The 21,300-nt window shown below is 43.8% G+C and overlaps 1 protein-coding gene across 2 annotated transcripts in view; it reads right to left on the reverse strand.

Annotated features, from left to right (window-relative positions):
- CACNB4 (calcium voltage-gated channel auxiliary subunit beta 4) overlaps nt 1-20,500 on the reverse strand; it is a 137,501-nt gene extending 117,001 nt beyond the window's left edge. The window contains exons 1-3 of one of the 2 annotated variants that reach the window (XM_063429529.1): nt 20,271-20,500; nt 20,060-20,070; nt 18,995-19,078 (exon numbers count right to left, since the gene is read on the reverse strand). In XM_063429529.1, the coding sequence (XP_063285599.1) occupies nt 18,995-19,078; nt 20,060-20,070; nt 20,271-20,322 (147 nt within the window). In that variant the 5' untranslated portion in view covers nt 20,323-20,500. Of the gene's footprint in view, nt 1-18,994; nt 19,079-20,059; nt 20,071-20,185; nt 20,210-20,270 lie in introns of those variants that run through there. The other variant, XM_063429526.1, reaches the window with a different exon arrangement.
- Nucleotides 20,501-21,300: the final 800 nt, after the last annotated feature.

Here is a 21,300-nt window from a genome sequence, read left to right on the forward strand (position 1 = left end):
TTGTATTCTATATTCCACTGAAATATAAAGTAGACGCTATATATAGATCCCAAAGTGGGATTATATTGATCCATGCTGTTTCCTTAGAGCTGACTGTGAGTCTTCACTGAGATGAAGTGGTGTTGGTGCCTTTAGTAGTTCTTTAACCTCTTAAGGACCAAACCTCTGGAATAAAAGGGAATCATGACACGTCACACATGTCATGTGTCCTTAAGGGGTTAAGTTATTGGGCTCTTTCTCACTGAATAGATATTGGTATCTGTTTCGGAATCAGAATGGTGGGGATTTGGAGAAGTCCTTTAATATAAAATTTAAAGGGGCTCTCCAGGCCACTAAAGCACTTTAGCTTGCTGAAAAGTGTGTCCTATTCTTTGATTTTGCAAAAAAATGAAACTAAATTCAAGAGGCAGCAATTGCCCAGAGCACCTACCTGCCTTGCAAGACTTGAGCTGCATTTGGGAAGTCTGTGATTGGACATCCACAGAAAGTCTGGGCTGGGAAAGAAGGGGAGGACTTGCAAATGCTTCAGACAAGAGAACAATATACCCCAAATAAAAATTGCATGATTAAATACATGTATGTTTTTATTTGGGGGTATATCTACCAAATAGTGATTTGTTTATTTTTCAGTTGGGCAGTGGAGTGCCCCTTTAATAAATAACCCAGTTTGCATTTGCATTACACTCACATGTGGTTTGTATGTATAATAATATATTAATGCATCGTATGAGAACAAATAACATACTTAATGCAGAGGTATATTACTTCCTACTAAAACCAGGCTTATTAAAATACTGCCTAACTGACAAACCCCATTCTTCTCTTTATAGCTGCAGCTAAATGGCATTTATTCTTAGACCTGTGTTTAGTTATTTGCCAACACGTTTCATTTCAGTCCTTCCAGGTTAATGTTCTTTTCTATTTAAATCTTTGTAAATTCACACCTAAGATGCTATATTTAGTTTCTGTGGGAAGATCAGCTGTATAAACGTAAGTTTAATTAAACAGACATATGGAAGAGAGTCTTCCCATATATTATGTTATGAAGGGCCACCACTTGCCTTTCTTTTCTATAATGTGTTGCAGAGGTGCCCAAAAGGTAGATCCCCAGATGTTGAACTACAACTCCCATGATGCTTCGCAAGCCTTTAGAATGCCTCCAATTTTGCAGGAAACTAGGGGGGAAAAAAATTCTCCTCAACCCCAGAATGGCAGTCATATCTCTCCTTCGATCATACAGCTGTTACCCCACATAAAAATGGTATCCCTTCACAGACTCTAATAAAACCACCTCTTCAGACATAAAATTCCACAGACCTGTAAGAAACTTTGCCTTATGCTAAATCTCCTTTCTTCCAGTCTAAATGCATGACCTTGGGTCCTATGTATCGTCCTGTTTATGAATAGATTTCCAGACAATGGTTTGTATCAGCCCCGAATAAATACATAATGCTATCATATGCCCTCTGAGGCGCTGTTTTTCTAAACTAAACAGATTTAAATTTGTTAACCTTTATTTAAGTTATTATGGTTCTAAAACCACCAGTATTATGAAATATGTAATTCACCACTCAACAGTAATTTGATTTATGAAAAGACATGAATGACACTACTGCACAGGATGGAAGCTGCTGTACAATTTCAGCTGTCAACTAATTTTTTAATGAATTAAGTTAGTTCTAGGTAGTGTGAATTTCCATACCACTACTTGTACTGGCTAAATTATATTTTTATTTCATGAAAATTTGAAAGGCTACAAAGGCTCTGGAAATTATGTTTAAGGCCAATTAGCTGCCAAAAACTGTAGTCCAATTACAACTGGAAGATTCAAATTGGACCCTCCTGCTCTATAAAGTCAGGTGACAAATATTAATTGGAGGCAGGTGATCACTCTACTTAAAAACAGGAGCGTTAAAGGCCTTGTGTTTCAGACGATATTTCTGAAAATCATCACAGCTCAGTGAACCATAAATCATTATTCATCTGCATTAGGTATTTATAGGTGCAGCCCAGACTACTAAAAATACTGCGAATCTATGGATTGTCACAGCCGGCAATAAGTGCCTAAGATTCTAACGACAGTGCTGTACAACCTTAGCCACTGCAGTTCTATTGACACTGACTGAGGTGTCTGCAGAGAATTGACAAAGGGATTGCAACTTTAAGGCCAAAATAGTCACAATTCTCCGATACACACCTTCAAATAGTCTTCGATCCATCAGGATAAGCCCAGTTTGGAACGACTCTTCATCTCCAAAAAGTGCTTAGATAATAAAATGAGTCTGTAGCTGGGCTATGCATTTTTTTTCCTTTTTGAAAACAGATACTGCACGTGAAATTAGGTTGTTAGGGAACTACAAATGTTGCCTTTTCAAACTGGGTGCATTACCTGGTTAGCCCTGCAACCCGGTATGAACCAACTGTGGCCAGCCTCTTCTCCTGGGGGGCCCCCCTCTGGGCCCCCTGAGGCTAGCCCTGGTATCACCCAGTGGACAGGCTGGCGGGCGCGCGAGGGAGCACTCTCCTCTGAGTGCTCCCTGTTCAGCTCCCTCGCGAACCGTACTGATGCAGGAGCCGGAAGATGATGTCATATCAGTACGCGGCGCGCAAGGGAGCTGAAAAGGGAGCACTCAGGGGAGAGTGCTCCCTCGCGCGCCCACCAGCCCGTCCGCTGACCGGCTGCCGAGGAGCACCACTGGACCCCAGGGAATCCCCTCAGCTCTCCCAAAGGTAGGGAGGCTGGGGGATGAATTAAAAAAAAAAAAAAGTGTGTGTTAGTGTGTATGTATGTTAGTGTGTGTGTGTGTGTATGTTGCTGAGTGTGTTAGTGTGTGTGTGTGTGTGTGTGTGTTAGTGTGTGTTACTGAGTGTGTTAGTTTGTGTGCGTCTGTTAGTGAGTCTGTTTGGTGTCTGTGTTTTGTAAGTGAGTGTGTATGTGTCTGTCTGTCAGTGAGTGTGTATGTATATCTGTCAGTGAGTGTGTGTCTATCAGTAAATGTGTGTGTCTGTTAGCTAGTGTGTATGCGTCTGTTCGTGAGAGTGTGTGTCTTCAGCACTTACCTTTCTCCAGCGCCGGACTCCCTTGGCGCTGAGGATCCCTCCGCCCCGATCCGCCTCTCAGCTCCGAATGCGCACGCGCATTCAAACCGCCTACAGGAAAGCATTACTCAATGCTTTCCTATGGACGTTCAGTGTCTTCTTACTGGGATTTTCACAGTGAGAATCGCGGAAGCTCCTCTAGCGGCTGTCAATGAGGCAGCCACTAAAGGGTGGATTAACCCTCAGTGTTTTCAGCTACAGGGTTAAAACTAGAGGGACCTGGCACCCAGATCACTTCATTGAGCTGATGTGATCTGGGTGTCTGTAGTGGTCATTTAAGTGTATGTGTATCTGCATGCACTGGCAGAGTAAGCGCGGAGGGGGGGCCCACAGATCATTTTTCGCACCGGGGCCCCATGGGTTGTGTGTACGCCACTGTGCTTAGCTACAGGTAAAATGTACATCCTGAACTTGATCTCATTGGATATTGAGGAATATCAAATTAAGACATTCTACTGTGCTTATATCTACTTATATATATATATATATATATATAAAAAATTGATTTTCTCACCCCTACTGGGTGGTATGTTTATTCCTCCTTCTCGGGTCTTCTACCAGAGGCCTGGGAGTTTGAGGGTTCTGCGCAGTATTTTAGCTGTTCCTAGAACTGCACTCTTCTGGACAGCGATCTCAGATGTCCCACCTGGAATCTGTTGAAGCCACTTCCCTAACTTGGGAGTCACAGCCCTGAGTGCTCCTATCACAATTGTGACTACACTTTCCACATCCTTTCTAGGTCTTCTTTCAGTCCTTGGTATTTGTCCACCTTCTCATGTTCCTTCTTCCTGATGTTATAGTCACTGGGTATTGCCACATCCACCACGACTGCAGTCTTTCGTTCCTTGTCTATCACCACAATGTCTGGTTGGTTGGCCACCACTTTCTTATTATTATTATTATTATTATTGCCATTTATATAGCGCCAACAGATTCCGTAGCGCTTTACAATATTATGAGAGGGGATTTAACTATAAATAGGACAATTACAAATAAAATTACAGGAACAATAGGTTGAAGAGGACCCTGCTCAATCGAGCTTACATTCTATAGGAGGTGGGGTGTAAAACACATTAGGACAGGAATTTGCAATCAAATAAGGTGGGCTGCCCTTTAGGAGAGGGCAAGAGACAGGTATGTGAGGTAGAGGTTAGTCTAGGAGGCCATAAGCTTTCCTAAAGAGATGGGTTTTAAGGCACTTCTTAAAAGATGCAAGACTAGGGGAGAGTCTGATGGCATAGGCAGGCTATTCCATAGGAAGGGAGCCGCCCGCGAGAAGTCCTGCAAGCGCGAGTTGGCCGTACGAGTGCGGACAACGGACAGGAGGTGGTCACGGGCAGAGCGGGGAGACCGAGAAGGCCGAGACCTATGGATCTGTGAGGAGATATAAGAGGGGCTAGAGTTGTTCAGTGCTTTATAGGTGTGAGTTAGTACCTTGAATTGACTCCTATAGCATACAGGAAGCCAATGTAAGGACTGGCAGAGGGGTGAGGTGTGAGAGAACCGACTAGAGAGGAAAATCAATCTAGCAGCAGCGTTCATTACGGACTGTAGGGGTGCAGTACAGCTATTGGGAAGACCAATCAGGAAAGGGTTACAATAATCCATGCAGGAAATTACTAGAGCATGGACAAGCTCCTTGGTAGTATCTGGTGCAAGACAGGGGCGGATGCGGGCTATGTTTTTAAGATGGAATCTACAGGATTTGGCAACATGCTGGATGTGAGGCTCAAAGGTGAGACCAGAGTCAAGTATGACGCCGAGACAGCGTGCTTGCAAGGATGGACTGATGTTGGTACCACAAACTTGAAGGGAGAGCGAAAGAAGAGGATCAGTATTAGGAGGAGGAAAGACAAGGAGCTCCGTTTTTGAGAGATTGAGTTTCAGAAAGCGGGAGGACATCCAGTCAGAGATGGAAGAAAGGCAAGCAGTGACACGTTGCAGGACGGCAGGGGAGAGGTCCGGGGAGGAGAGATATAGCTGGGTGTCATCAGCGTACAGGTGGTAGTGGAATCCAAAAGAGGTAATAAGTTTGCCAAGAGAGGCAGTATAAAGAGAAAATAGAAGGGGACCAAGGACGGAGCCTTGGGGGACTCCAACCGAGACAGGGCGGGGGGAGGAGGTATCATTTGAAAAGGAGACACTGAATAAGCGTTGGGAGAGATAAGAGGAAAACCACGAGAGGACAGAGTCACAGAGACCAAGCGATTGAAGAGTTTGAAGAAGGAGAGCAAGATCAACGGTGTCAAAGGCCGCTGAGAGGTCAAGAAGAATTAGTATGGAGTAGTGGCCTTTGGATTTAGCTGCGATTATATCGTTAGTAACTTTGATAAGGGCAGTCTCTGTAGAGTGGAGAGGGCGGAAGCCAGATTGAAGGGGGTCAAGGAGAGAGTTGGAATTGAGGAAATGAGACACACGGGTAAAGACAAGTCTTTCCAGAAGCTTTGAGGAAAAAGGGAGCAGGGATATGGGACGGTAGTTAGAGAGGGTGGATGGGTCGAGGGATGTTTTTTTTAGTATAGGTACTACAGTGGCATGTTTAAGGTCAGCAGGGATGCCAGAAGAGAGTGAGCAGTTGAAGATGTGTGTTAGAGAAGGCACGAGACAAGTGGAGAGAGATCTGATAAGGTGAGATGGGACAGGATCGAGCGGGCAAGTGGTGGGGCGAGAGGAGCAAAGAAGAGCAGCCACCTCTTGGTCAGTAGCTGGGGAGAATGTCTGAAGGGTAGGAAAGGCATGATCTATGTGTGATTGAGAAACAGAAAGGCAAGGAGGGGAGAATTCTTTCCTTAGCTGTTCAATCTTGTCAGTGAAGTAACATGCAAAGTTATCAGCAGTAAGGTTAGATTTGGGGGTGGCCACAGCAGGGCGAAGAAGAGAATTAAAGGTGTCAAAGAGACGCCTGGGGTTGCGGGAACATGAACTAATGAGTGAGAAAAATAGGACTGTTTGGCAAGGGCAAGGGCTGCACTGTATGAACACAATATGAATCTATAATGGAGAAAGTCTGATTGGGTACGAGACTTCCTCCAGGAGCGTTCAGCTTGTCTGCCTGGATCTTAAAGTCCCACAAGATCTTAGCCCTGTCATTCTCGACTACCCTCTGTGGTATCTCCCATCTGGACTTAGGCAGGTCCAATCCATAATCTGTGCAGATGTTTTGGTACACAATCCCAGCAACTTGGTTGTGTCTCTCCGTGTATGCTGTTCGTGCTAACATCTTGCATCTGGCTACTAGGTGCTGGCCTGTCTCAGAGGCCTCTTTGCACAGGCTGCACCTTGGGTCTTGCCTGGTGTGGTAGACTCCATATATATATATATTGTATTACACTGGTGTGGCTGTGTTACAATAGACATAAAATCTGCTGACATTTCTGTTCTAGTTAAATTTAAACATTTGATGACTTTGTTTTATTGCTTTTCTTTAGTAATCGGGCCATTTATAAAAATGTACTATCCAGATCTTAGCACCACATGGACACTGAATAAAATGATAATTTTAATCTTAGATAACACAGTGAAGACAAAATCCAGAACTGATTCTATTATGATACTATTCTCTGTGACCTTCAATTTTTGACCTAACTGCATCTAACAGTAGTAATAATTTGATTTCTTTCTGTGTCAATAATTGTTATGTTCTAAGTCATATATGAATCTTTTAAATACATTGATATTAATTAATTAATAGACATACATTAATATACAACATTGATCCCACTGTCATTGAACCACATGCTCTCTTAGGCCTCTAGTCACCCTTGTAATATACATGTAATATATCTCCCCTCTTCTTTCTCATATAATCTTAATTTACAAAATTATCACAGAGGCAGAAAATAACTACCGTATATACTCGAGTATAAGTCGACCCAAATATAAGCCGAGGCCCCTAATTTTACCACAAAAAAATGGGAAAACTTGATTCGAGTATAAGCCTAGGGTGGGAAATGTAGCAGCTACTGGTAAATTTCTAAATAAAATTAGATCCCAAAAAATTATATTAATTGAATATTTATTTACAGTGTGTATATATAATGAATGTAGTGTGCGTGTGTTTGTGTGTAGTGTGTGTATATAATGCATGCAGTGTGTGTGTGTGTGTTTGTATATAATGAATGCAGAGTGTGTGTTTGTGTGAATGCAGTGTGTGTGTGTGTGTATATAATGAATGCAGTGTGTGTTTGTATGAATGCAGTGTGTGTGTGTATAATGCAGTGTGTGTGTTTGTATGAATGCAGTGTGTGTATATAATACAGAGTGAGTGTGTATAATGCAGTGTGTGTGTTTGTATGAATGCAGTGTGTGTATATAATGCAGAGTGAGTGTGTATAATGCAGTGTGTGTGTATGTATATAATGCAGAGTGTGTGTTCTGCATTATATACACACACACACTTTGCATTATATACACACACACACTCTGTGTGTATATAATGCAGAGTGTGTGTATATAATGCAGTGTGTGTGTGTGTTTGTGTGAATGCAGAGTGTGTGTTTGTGTAGTGTGTGTAAACTGGGTGGGGGAGGGCATTTTTATTATTTTTAATATTATTTAATTTGTATTTTTTTATATTATTTTTATTTTATTTTAATATTATTTTGATTATTTTAATATTTAATTGTTTCTTATTTTGTCCCCCCTCCCTGCTTGTTGCCTGGCCAGGGAGGGAGGCTATGTAAATCCCTGGTGGCCCAGTGGTGTGTATCATGTGGGGGGGGGGGGACCGGGAGCGAGCTGTTACCTTTGCAGCAGCTTACAGGGGGATAAGCTTGACCCTTTGATATGGTAATTGGGTAATTCAACACCTTTACAAGTCAGGAAAGGGATAACCACTTCCTTCTATCTTCATTCCTCCCTGTTTCTTTTTGGCTGTGCTACTGAGCAGATGTGAGCAGACATGGGCTAATTTTTATAATGGTGAACTGTGAGTGGGATCCTGTGACTTTATAAGATTTAGTTGTTATTTGTATGTTGTTGTTGGTATACTTAGTTAGATTGTGTGTCATTATTTGTATGTTGTTTTTTTTTCTCTCTGAATAAACATTTGTTAGAGTAGACAGACCAGAGTTTATGATTTTATATGTGTATGTTTACATAATTGTGAAGAAATCCCTCTTTATGTGTACTATTTCTTTCATATTCATTCGGTAGATATAACTACCGATCAGAGACCACCCCCTGGCTCGTTAAACTTCAAAGAATGCTTCAATTGAACCTTCTATCTGTGCGGCCAGCATTCGTACTACCGAACGCCACGTGGCTGAGAAAACGGCGGCCATCTTTTTTCAGGCGAACAAAGGCAGCGGGACTTGGTCGTTGAGGGTCTGGAACTAAAATCGGACACTCGACTTCCCGAACACCCGTCTCAACAAGCAAATGCTGGATCTCTTTTTCCCGAATAGCTAGAAGAGCGCTATTCTGTACTTTTGTGCATTCGAATGAGGGGAACAATCGCTGCTAAGAGCCAGGGGAATCCATTTGTGGAAGTATTCGGTTTTTACCACTTAACTGAATAGACCGGCAAAACCACCCAAACTCCTAGAACTATTTTGGGCAGCCACCTCTCGGTTAGCCGGTCACAAAGGACTACCACACTTTTTGAGAACCCCTGAACCGATCAGGGTGAAATTTGAATATGTTGGTCACCCAGATCGGGGATATCAGGGGACATATTATTTGTGGGGCTACCCCATGTCTAAAAGGGTGTTCTGATTGTGATTTTTCTGCCTGGAGATAATCAAGTTATTACTTTATCAGACTTGATTATCTCCAGGACTAGGGGAGGGAATTGTATGTTTGTGCTGGGTGTGTTTTATTGTTTTCCTGTAACCGATTGGTTATACTGTGTCCCTCCCTGTGGGATGTCCCCTTGCATGGAGACTTGCATAAAAGCCTGTGTGTGGTCATTAAAAGCCAGTTCTGTTGTACCCTTCTTCTTGACTTCGGCTGATGGTTGCGGATTTGTATGCTTTATTAAGGGAATTATCTTCTAAAGCTATTTGTATTTGTATGGATTTCGTCTATATATTTATTTACTATCTATTGATTTTCTGGTGAAAGGGGTTTTCAATCACCTTTCAATCTCTCATAACTTTCTTGGCTTGTGCTCCGCAAGTAACGCTAAGCCTCAGTAGCAAGCCAGTAACCAACCTCATGTTGCTGAGTTGCATTAACAATGAAACAGCTGTCCATGAGTGGTTCACTGGCTTTGTATCTCTTTCTGAGTTGTGTTTAAAAGCTATTGTATACAGCAGACATATTCAACAAGGAATCCATGTTTAAAGTGAAATTCATGAGGCAAAAAGATGATTCTTTGTTGCGCTCATTTGCATATGTCCACCCAGAATCCCTTGCAGCAGTAACAACACTGCACATGTGAGATTTTTATGGAAAAAGCAATTCTTATGGCATGTTTAGGTGTGTACAGATCTGTGTCTAACAATGTATTCACTACCCTCCAAATTTGCTACATTATTCTTGGTGTTCATGGCAGAATCACATAAGGGCCTCACACGGGCAGGCCAGTACCACTCCACAAGCTGCATTTGCTTGAGACCATTCCAGGTCTTTATACCTTTTTGGATCAAACCAGCAAAACAAAACTGTCTATTAGAGTTTGTAATAGACTACAGACAATGTAAAGTACATGTACACTACTTCATTCACACAGACTGTCACGATTCTGGGAACCAAAACACGCTATCACACACACACACAGAAAAGGTGCAGTACCGGACCTTAGAGTGGCCGGGCTAAGCACACAAAGAATAGTCAGGAGACAAGCCGAGTAAGGGGAACTAGAAGACAGAATAACGAGAAACAAGCCGAGGTCAAAGGGTAGGAGAAAGTCGCAAGGTCGGATAAACAAGCCAGAGAGTACGTAATCAGAGAGAACCACAAGTAGCACAGCAATACTAGAAAGCAAAGACCACAACAGGGCAGAGAGAGACAGGAAAGGTAAGTATTTAAACCCCTAGATTAATTCTGATTGGATAATTTCCAATCAGAATTAACAATCACACGTGGGAGATATCTATACCTCCCACTGTGATTGAGGCACTGTGCCTTTAACGCTGGGTCAGGTGGCTGACCCCGGCGTTTATAAAACTGGGCAGTCTCCCAGCGTGCAGCGTCATGCATGCTGCCGCTGGGGGACGGAGAGGAAGACGCGGACAGCATCCGAGGCTGGGAGGATGCCGCCCGCCCAGCGTACGCCAGGAAGGGGACCGCGGACGGCTGGAGGGTGAGAGCCGCGAGCGGACTGCAGCCTCCCCTCGCAGCCGCCCGCGGGATCCCGACACAGACAGTGCAACAACAGACAAAATCACCCCTGAATTCACACACCTTTGCCCCTGTATTCAAGCACATTCACTCATCACACATATACACCCCTGCATTCACGCACACAGACCTGCATGCAAGCCTGTGGTCACACACACAAATTACATAGAAATATGCATTACCCACGCATATACAGGCTCTCAATACAAATATGGCCTGCATACACATACTGATGTCATAGACATTCTTTAATGATTGAGGGTGGGGATAAAAGAATAACCACTTGCACCAGTATTTGAGGTGGCTTGTAATGTTTAACACCAGAATAGCAACTTAAGACACAAAATATTGAGCCTTGCATACCTCATACAAACACATTGCCACAATCTAAAAATAACTCCTAAATATTGTCATGCTATACAAACACACATAAAAAATATAAAAATGTATCCAAAAACAACATGTATTTAATTATATTCTGAAGCCACACTTCCTGACACTGCACACACTGCATACATACATACATTGACTCACAGTGACTATAAACACAACAACATACATCATTTTTAAATGCACGTACAGCCCGGACGATCCCTTTGATATTTTTTTATATATTTAAACTGTGGGGATTTTTGTCTTGTTTGGTCTCATCATTTTGGTACCTAGCTATATATTTTATTGCCTATATATATATATATAGTGACCTCTCAGCAAACCAGGAATTTACTGATATTCACGTAAATGTCTATAGTACTGCTGAGCAAACCCCAAAAGTAGAAAATTGGGGGCAAAGTAATCATGTACAGCAGTATTTTAGGAGCAAAACAGGAAACAATGTGATTTTGGGTTGGAGGGCCAGTAAAAAATGGGTCGCAAGAGAATACTGAGAACGGGCAGCAACTGAAATAGCCTGCCCTTCGGTCGGTCACCGCTCAGTTCTCAAGCTGTTTTTTGCTCATCTTGTGCCATTACAGAGAGAACTTCTCTGAAACATATCAGACTGGTCCCACCCATACGGGCAGTCCAGATCCGAAATGCCAGCAAGTTCCCTCTGCACGAGAGACACAGCAACCCCAGACGATCGTTTCAGCCTTGTAAGGCATCATCAGTGAGGCATAGCTGATATCTCCCTAGGCACCGTGAGCAAGGGGTCCACGTCTGGATTATCCCTTAAACTTGTGGAGAGTAAAAAATGGGTCGCAAGAGAATACTGAGAACGGGCAGCAACTGAAATAGCCTGCCCTTCGGTCGGTCACCGCTCAGTTCTCAAGCTGTTTTTTGCTCATCTTGTGCCATTACAGAGAGAACTTCTCTGAAATATATCAGACTGGTCCCACCCATACGGGCAGTCCAGATCCGAAATGCCAGCAAGTTCCCTCTGCACGAGAGACACAGCAACCCCAGACGATCGTTTCAGCCTTGTAAGGCATCATCAGTGAGGCATAGCTGATATCTCCCTAGGCACCGTGAGCAAGGGGTCCACGTCTGGATTATCCCTTAAACTTGTGGAGAGTAAAAAATGGGTCGCAAGAGAATACTGAGAACGGGCAGCAACTGAAATAGCCTGCCCTTCGGTCGGTCACCGCTCAGTTCTCAAGCTGTTTTTTGCTCATCTTGTGCCATTACAGAGAGAACTTCTCTGAAACATATCAGACTGGTCCCACCCATACGGGCAGTCCAGATCCGAAATGCCAGCAAGTTCCCTCTGCACGAGAGACACAGCAACCCCAGACGATCGTTTCAGCCTTGTAAGGCATCATCAGTGAGGCATAGCTGATATCTCCCTAGGCACCGTGAGCAAGGGGTCCACGTCTGGATTATCCCTTAAACTTGTGGAGAGTAAAAAATGGGTCGCAAGAGAATACTGAGAACGGGCAGCAACTGAAATAGCCTGCCCTTCGGTCGGTCACCGCTCAGTTCTCAAGCTGTTTTTTGCTCATCTTGTGCCATTACAGAGAGAACTTCTCTGAAACATATCAGACTGGTCCCACCCATACGGGCAGTCCAGATCCGAAATGCCAGCAAGTTCCCTCTCCACGAGAGACACAGCAACCCCAGACGATCGTTTCAGCCTTGTAAGGCATCATCAGTGAGGCATAGCTGATATCTCCCTAGTCACCGTGAGCAAGGGGTCCACGTCTGGATTATCCCTTAAACTTGTGGAGAGTAAAAAATGGGTCGCAAGAGAATACTGAGAACGGGCAGCAACTGAAATAGCCTGCCCTTCGGTCGGTCACCGCTCAGTTCTCAAGCTGTTTTTTGCTCATCTTGTGCCATTACAGAGAGAACTTCTCTGAAACATATCAGACTGGTCCCACCCATACGGGCAGTCCAGATCCGAAATGCCAGCAAGTTCCCTCTGCACGAGAGACACAGCAACCCCAGACGATCGTTTCAGCCTTGTAAGGCATCATCAGTGAGGCATAGCTGATATCTCCCTAGGCACCGTGAGCAAGGGGTCCACGTCTGGATTATCCCTTAAACTTGTGGAGAGTAAAAAATGGGTCGCAAGAGAATACTGAGAACGGGCAGCAACTGAAATAGCCTGCCCTTCGGTCGGTCACCGCTCAGTTCTCAAGCTGTTTTTTGCTCATCTTGTGCCATTACAGAAAGAACTTCTCTGAAACATATCAGACTGGTCCCACCCATACGGGCAGTCCAGATCCGAAATGCCAGCAAGTTCCCTCTGCACGAGAGACACAGCAACCCCAGACGATCGTTTCAGCCTTGTAAGGCATCATCAGTGAGGCATAGCTGATATCTCCCTAGGCACCGTGAGCAAGGGGTCCACGTCTGGATTATCCCTTAAACTTGTGGAGAGTAAAAAATGGGTCGCAAGAGAATACTGAGAACGGGCAGCAACTGAAATAGCCTGCCCTTCGGTCGGTCACCGCTCAGTTCTCAAGCTGTTTTTTGCTCATCTTGTGCCATTACAGAGAGAACTTCTCTGAAACATATCAGACTGGTCCCACCCATATGGGCAGTCCAGATCCGAAATGCCAGCAAGTTCCCTCTGCACGAGAGACACAGCAACCCCAGACGATCGTTTCAGCCTTGTAAGGCATCATCAGTGAGGCATAGCTGATATCTCCCTAGGCACCGTGAGCAAGGGGTCCACGTCTGGATTATCCCTTAAACTTGTGGAGAGTAAAAAATGGGTCGCAAGAGAATACTGAGAACGGGCAGCAACTGAAATAGCTCAGTTCTCAAGCTGTTTTTTGCTCATCTTGTGCCATTACAGAGAGAACTTCTCTGAAACATATCAGACTGGTCCCACCCATATGGGCAGTCCAGATCCGAAATGCCAGCAAGTTCCCTCTGCACGAGAGACACAGCAACCCCAGACGATCGTTTCAGCCTTGTAAGGCATCATCAGTGAGGCATAGCTGATATCTCCCTAGGCACCGTGAGCAAGGGGTCCACATCTGGATTATCCCTTAAACTTGTGGAGAGTAAAAAATGGGTCGCAAGAGAATACTGAGAACGGGCAGCAACTGAAATAGCCTGCCCTTCGGTCGGTCACCGCTCAGTTCTCAAGCTGTTTTTTGCTCATCTTGTGCCATTACAGAGAGAACTTCTCTGAAACATATCAGACTGGTCCCACCCATACGGGCAGTCCAGATCCGAAATGCCAGCAAGTTCCCTCTGCACGAGAGACACAGCAACCCCAGACGATCGTTTCAGCCTTGTAAGGCATCATCAGTGAGGCATAGCTGATATCTCCCTAGGCACCGTGAGCAAGGGGTCCACGTCTGGATTATCCCTTAAACTTGTGGAGAGTAAAAAATGGGTCGCAAGAGAATACTGAGAACGGGCAGCAACTGAAATAGCCTGCCCTTCGGTCGGTCACCGCTCAGTTCTCAAGCTGTTTTTTGCTCATCTTGTGCCATTACAGAGAGAACTTCTCTGAAACATATCAGACTGGTCCCACCCATACGGGCAGTCCAGATCCGAAATGCCAGCAAGTTCCCTCTGCACGAGAGACACAGCAACCCCAGACGATCGTTTCAGCCTTGTAAGGCATCATCAGTGAGGCATAGCTGATATCTCCCTAGGCACCGTGAGCAAGGGGTCCACGTCTGGATTATCCCTTAAACTTGTGGAGAGTAAAAAATGGGTCGCAAGAGAATACTGAGAACGGGCAGCAACTGAAATAGCCTGCCCTTCGGTCGGTCACCGCTCAGTTCTCAAGCTGTTTTTTGCTCATCTTGTGCCATTACAGAGAGAACTTCTCTGAAACATATCAGACTGGTCCCACCCATACGGGCAGTCCAGATCCGAAATGCCAGCAAGTTCCCTCTGCACGAGAGACACAGCAACCCCAGACAATCGTTTCAGCCTTGTAAGGCATCATCAGTGAGGCATAGCTGATATCTCCCTAGGCACCGTGAGCAAGGGGTCCACGTCTGGATTATCCCTTAAACTGTGGAGAGTAAAAAATGGGTCGCAAGAGAATACTGAGAACGGGCAGCAACTGAAATAGCCTGCCCTTCGGTCGGTCACCGCTCAGTTCTCAAGCTGTTTTTTGCTCATCTTGTGCCATTACAGAGAGAACTTCTCTGAAACATATCAGACTGGTCCCACCCATACGGGCAGTCCAGATCCGAAATGCCAGCAAGTTCCCTCTCCACGAGAGACACAGCAACCCCAGACGATCGTTTCAGCCTTGTAAGGCATCATCAGTGAGGCATAGCTGATATCTCCCTAGTCACCGTGAGCAAGGGGTCCACGTCTGGATTATCCCTTAAACTTGTGGAGAGTAAAAAATGGGTCGCAAGAGAATACTGAGAACGGGCAGCAACTGAAATAGCCTGCCCTTCGGTCGGTCACCGCTCAGTTCTCAAGCTGTTTTTTGCTCATCTTGTGCCATTACAGAAAGAACTTCTCTGAAACATATCAGACTGGTCCCACCCATACGGGCAGTCCAGATCCGAAATGCCAGCAAGTTCCCTCTGCACGAGAGACACAGCAACCCCAGACGATCGTTTCAGCCTTGTAAGGCATCATCAGTGAGGCATAGCTGATATCTCCCTAGGCACCGTGAGCAAGGGGTCCACGTCTGGATTATCCCTTAAACTTGTGGAGAGTAAAAAATGGGTCGCAAGAGAATACTGAGAACGGGCAGCAACTGAAATAGCCTGCCCTTCGGTCGGTCACCGCTCAGTTCTCAAGCTGTTTTTTGCTCATCTTGTGCCATTACAGAGAGAACTTCTCTGAAACATATCAGACTGGTCCCACCCATATGGGCAGTCCAGATCCGAAATGCCAGCAAGTTCCCTCTGCACGAGAGACACAGCAACCCCAGACGATCGTTTCAGCCTTGTAAGGCATCATCAGTGAGGCATAGCTGATATCTCCCTAGGCACCGTGAGCAAGGGGTCCACGTCTGGATTATCCCTTAAACTTGTGGAGAGTAAAAAATGGGTCGCAAGAGAATACTGAGAACGGGCAGCAACTGAAATAGCTCAGTTCTCAAGCTGTTTTTTGCTCATCTTGTGCCATTACAGAGAGAACTTCTCTGAAACATATCAGACTGGTCCCACCCATATGGGCAGTCCAGATCCGAAATGCCAGCAAGTTCCCTCTGCACGAGAGACACAGCAACCCCAGACGATCGTTTCAGCCTTGTAAGGCATCATCAGTGAGGCATAGCTGATATCTCCCTAGGCACCGTGAGCAAGGGGTCCACATCTGGATTATCCCTTAAACTTGTGGAGAGTAAAAAATGGGTCGCAAGAGAATACTGAGAACGGGCAGCAACTGAAATAGCCTGCCCTTCGGTCGGTCACCGCTCAGTTCTCAAGCTGTTTTTTGCTCATCTTGTGCCATTACAGAGAGAACTTCTCTGAAACATATCAGACTGGTCCCACCCATACGGGCAGTCCAGATCCGAAATGCCAGCAAGTTCCCTCTGCACGAGAGACACAGCAACCCCAGACGATCGTTTCAGCCTTGTAAGGCATCATCAGTGAGGCATAGCTGATATCTCCCTAGGCACCGTGAGCAAGGGGTCCACGTCTGGATTATCCCTTAAACTTGTGGAGAGTAAAAAATGGGTCGCAAGAGAATACTGAGAACGGGCAGCAACTGAAATAGCCTGCCCTTCGGTCGGTCACCGCTCAGTTCTCAAGCTGTTTTTTGCTCATCTTGTGCCATTACAGAGAGAACTTCTCTGAAACATATCAGACTGGTCCCACCCATACGGGCAGTCCAGATCCGAAATGCCAGCAAGTTCCCTCTGCACGAGAGACACAGCAACCCCAGACGATCGTTTCAGCCTTGTAAGGCATCATCAGTGAGGCATAGCTGATATCTCCCTAGGCACCGTGAGCAAGGGGTCCACGTCTGGATTATCCCTTAAACTTGTGGAGAGTAAAAAATGGGTCGCAAGAGAATACTGAGAACGGGCAGCAACTGAAATAGCCTGCCCTTCGGTCGGTCACCGCTCAGTTCTCAAGCTGTTTTTTGCTCATCTTGTGCCATTACAGAGAGAACTTCTCTGAAACATATCAGACTGGTCCCACCCATACGGGCAGTCCAGATCCGAAATGCCAGCAAGTTCCCTCTGCACGAGAGACACAGCAACCCCAGACAATCGTTTCAGCCTTGTAAGGCATCATCAGTGAGGCATAGCTGATATCTCCCTAGGCACCGTGAGCAAGGGGTCCACGTCTGGATTATCCCTTAAACTGTGGAGAGTAAAAAATGGGTCGCAAGAGAATACTGAGAACGGGCAGCAACTGAAATAGCCTGCCCTTCGGTCGGTCACCGCTCAGTTCTCAAGCTGTTTTTTGCTCATCTTGTGCCATTACAGAGAGAACTTCTCTGAAACATATCAGACTGGTCCCACCCATACGGGCAGTCCAGATCCGAAATGCCAGCAAGTTCCCTCTGCACGAGAGACACAGCAACCCCAGACGATCGTTTTAGCCTTGTAAGGCATCATCAGTGAGGCATAGCTGATATCTCCCTAGGCACCGTGGGTTGGAGGGCCAGAAAGATGGGTTGTGGAGCAAATTTTATTACTCTTTAAAATAATTTTTAATTTTTTTTTTTTTAACCATTGTTTTAAAAATCCAACATAACCATGTATTGTATTTATTGCATCTAACTCACTAGGGGGCTGACGTGCCCATTTATTATGGGGTATAAAAAATAAATGTATGTTATGTCCGTGCATTGTTAATTCCAAAGAGAATTGACATTTCTATAACAACCAATAATAAACAAACACAACAAAAGTCATTGCAAGAATTAACCATTATACTTCATTGTTGAGTGTGTTAATTGCTGGTTAAGACGGTGCTATTATTCCTCGGCAAAAATACATCTTCCTAAACAGAATATGCAGTTTTATGCTGTGCAAAGTGTGTTGTTTTATTGATTGTTCATAGTAGAAATGGACTTACAGTTTATGTATTTTAAATGACTAGAAGATGGAAGAGGTTTAAACAAACAGAAAAATACATTTAGAATGAAGATCAAAGAATATTTACTTGACATTTCAATTAAATCAAAGGCTGAATTCTAGTACTATGACCGTATCAGTTATGGGAAAACCATTAACTCTTTAAATGCAAGATTAAAGAAACAAAATAAAATATATTTGTATAACTTGCTTTCGTAAACAAGCTTGACAAAGGCCCTACGGGGTCGAAACGTTGTTTTTTGGTTCTTGGGTCCAATAAAATTGCCTATCTTTTGGAACATTTTGGAGTGCCTGGGTTACTCTCTACATTCAAACTACGTGACATTACGTGACATTGTATATAATGTGAAAGGGACATAAATGCAGAGTTTGGGGCCATCATGCAACATTTTTCAAGCCAGCTTGTTACAAATTCAAGACACGTTATTAATCATTAAAGGGATGTCAGCTTGGCATTGAGTCATAATATTAGAGTAAATTTTGTGAAGGTGTGTAGTTTAAATGCCTGATTATTCTGAATGAAAATTACAGAACGGTTTTAACTATACCCTCCTCTGACTCTGAAAGGGTTAAAATAATCTATATTTCAAATCACAGCCTGTATTTTCTTACTGACACCATCAATAACCTTCAAAGCAAAAATTCCAAATATAAACAACGTATCTTATTAACTCTTTGAAGTCTCTTTACGTTCGGAATTGTAGTTTCCTTTTTACAGCAAAGGACCCAACAGAGCTTTAATAATGAATATTACAATGCATAAACTGCGAGACAAAATGTGCATGTCAACATGTTTGTTTGTTACAAAGAAAACCAAAACGATCACAGGAATAATATGATACATCTTGCTAATTTGCCAATTCTGGCATATGGTTCTGAATGAGTTAAAGTTCATGCATAGCAAGGTCATATTTGCCTTGGAAACAACTTCGACCCAAAAGGTGTTTTTTTAGTTTATTTCATCAATGCCTTGTCTTAAAAACCAGGGTGCTGTATTACACCCCACACCCCCAACCCCCCCAAAAAATATTACTTCACAAGCGCCATAAATCATTAGAACTGGGGGAGTTGCAGGCCATCTGTCATACAGCTCAATATAAAATGGGAACACATTTTTTTGAAACAAGGGGTTAACTTTCTCTACTCCAATAACATGTTTCACATCGAACACCGTGTTCTTACCTGTCTGAGAATAAAACTGGTGGAAGTGGTGCTTCCATCTGACCTCTTCAGCCTGCTCCTCCTGGATGTGGTCCCTCGGGATACCTAATATTGTCAACAAGGAATAACTCTGAGTCTAATCAGGAACTTGCTTACAGCAATGTCATCAGCTAATCTAAACCTTCCAAAACTAAAAAAGACCATACCTTACTGGAAAGACCATACCTTACTAGATGGACATACCCTACTAGATGGGCAAACCCTACTGGATGGACCATCATACTAGATGGACATAACCTACTAGATGGGCAAACCCTACTGGATGTATATACCCTACTGGATGGACCATCATACTAGATGGACAATACCCTACTAGATGGGCAAATCCTACTGGATGGACCATCATACTAGATGGACATAACCTACTAGATGGCAAACCCTACTGGATGTACATACCCTACTGGATGGACCATCATACTAGATGGACAATACCATACTAGATGGGCAAATCCTTCTGGATGGACCACACGTACTAGATGGGGCACATCTAGTGATGTTTTGCCAACATTAAGGCTGTAACAGCATTATGAGAAAAATAGTCCACAACATCTGGTGTGCCAAAGGTTGCCTACCCTTGATCTAAAATAGATCACACAGATTCTAGTTTAACACATATCGACCCTATCCATAATAACCAGCAGTGTCTGGCAGGCTCACAACAAATATATTATTTTTCATGACTATAACATAACTATCCCTACTTTATATATTTTACAATATGTATGAAATTATGTTTATAGGGGGAATTTAAATAATCATAACAATATCATTATCATTAGGGGAAAAAGAAAGGAATGGACTATAAATGAGCATAATAGGATTTTAATAAATTATTATACGTGTGATCATTTCACCTTGTATTTATTTATTTGTGATAGATAAAAGAATGGTAAATTAAGTAGAGTCACAGTAAACATTATAGAACTCACACAAAAGATTAGAACCCTACAATATACTTTGTATCTATAGAAACACCTGTCCTCATTCAATTATAACTAAGAAATCTTGTCCAGAATGACAGAAAACACGAAATATGGTTATAAGCAACATACACCTGCAGGAAATAGCCCGAAATTTTACATCAAACGACACAATAATAAAATATGAACTCCGTCACTGCCATGCTGTGTGACCACTTAACTCCACACTTACCTCATTTTTATGCATAGCTCCAGTGCTGAGATGTCCTGGTTGAGTGATCAGGAGTTGGTGATGGAGAAGATGTCCCAGTCTAATAGTTTGTGCAGCTCTTCCCAGATGCCCTTTTCTGGGCAGGAATTCCTAGACATGTCTACTCAAGCCAAACATGAGGTTATCTATAGTGTGAGGAACATCTAACCTCAACTACACCAGAGTGAGTGCTTCCAGAGACCCCTCTCCTTTCAGCAAATCAAAGCCCCCTTCGCTAATATCCGTTTCAGCATCATCATCCTCAGATGAACAAGGCTTGAACCAACACCCTTTATGAAGTCTTTTCAGCCCATCAGCAGATGCAGGTCCAGTGCAGGGGAGAAGACATCCATTCTTCAAGGCATCACTGCGAAGGGGCTGCCAAGCAAGGCTTCAGAGAGTGACCTAGCTCTCAAGGTCTTCCAGGAAGGGAGAGCTGCTCTGCCAGTCTTAAAATGTGGATTTTATACGGATACCTGATAGGCTGCTGATTCTCCAAGGAACTGCCTTAGCTGGGAATTAACCTCTACATCCCCAGAGAGGACTGCCTGCTCTGGTTGTGTGATGCTGTCTGGATGTAAGTGCTAAATATCTCAGATACAATGTATACAATCCATCCTCTTCTAGTGCGGTGTGCTAAATGCTCTAGAGCTGTGTGTGTCCCGGATCACATTTCACAAGCATTTTGCTCCACATCTACAGTACCATATGCCATTGCCTACATCCATCAGTGTGCAGAACAAGGCTTTTAGATTTCTTAAGGACATTGTGTGCAAAGATCTAATTGCAGACCTGCTAACATTTGAACATGGTTTAACCATTTATGTGCAGAAGGGGAATATAGATGCTTCTGGCATTAAATTGTAAGATTTGTTTCCCTATACTCTCAAGCAAATCATTCATTAGAACCCTGAATATTGAAATGATTCCAGATAATTGTAACCTTGCTGTGTTCTACTCCACTGCCTGTCTATTCTTTGATCTACTTTGGAATATGTATACCCATTTATTATGTGAAAATAATACTCTCAGTGCAGAGGAGTTTGCAAGTCAAGTTAATTAATTATTGCATAATAATATGCTGTTAGGAGCTATAG

Source organism: Pelobates fuscus, chromosome 8 (genome assembly GCF_036172605.1).
Source record: "Pelobates fuscus isolate aPelFus1 chromosome 8, aPelFus1.pri, whole genome shotgun sequence".
Taxonomy (NCBI): Eukaryota; Metazoa; Chordata; class Amphibia; order Anura; family Pelobatidae; genus Pelobates; species Pelobates fuscus.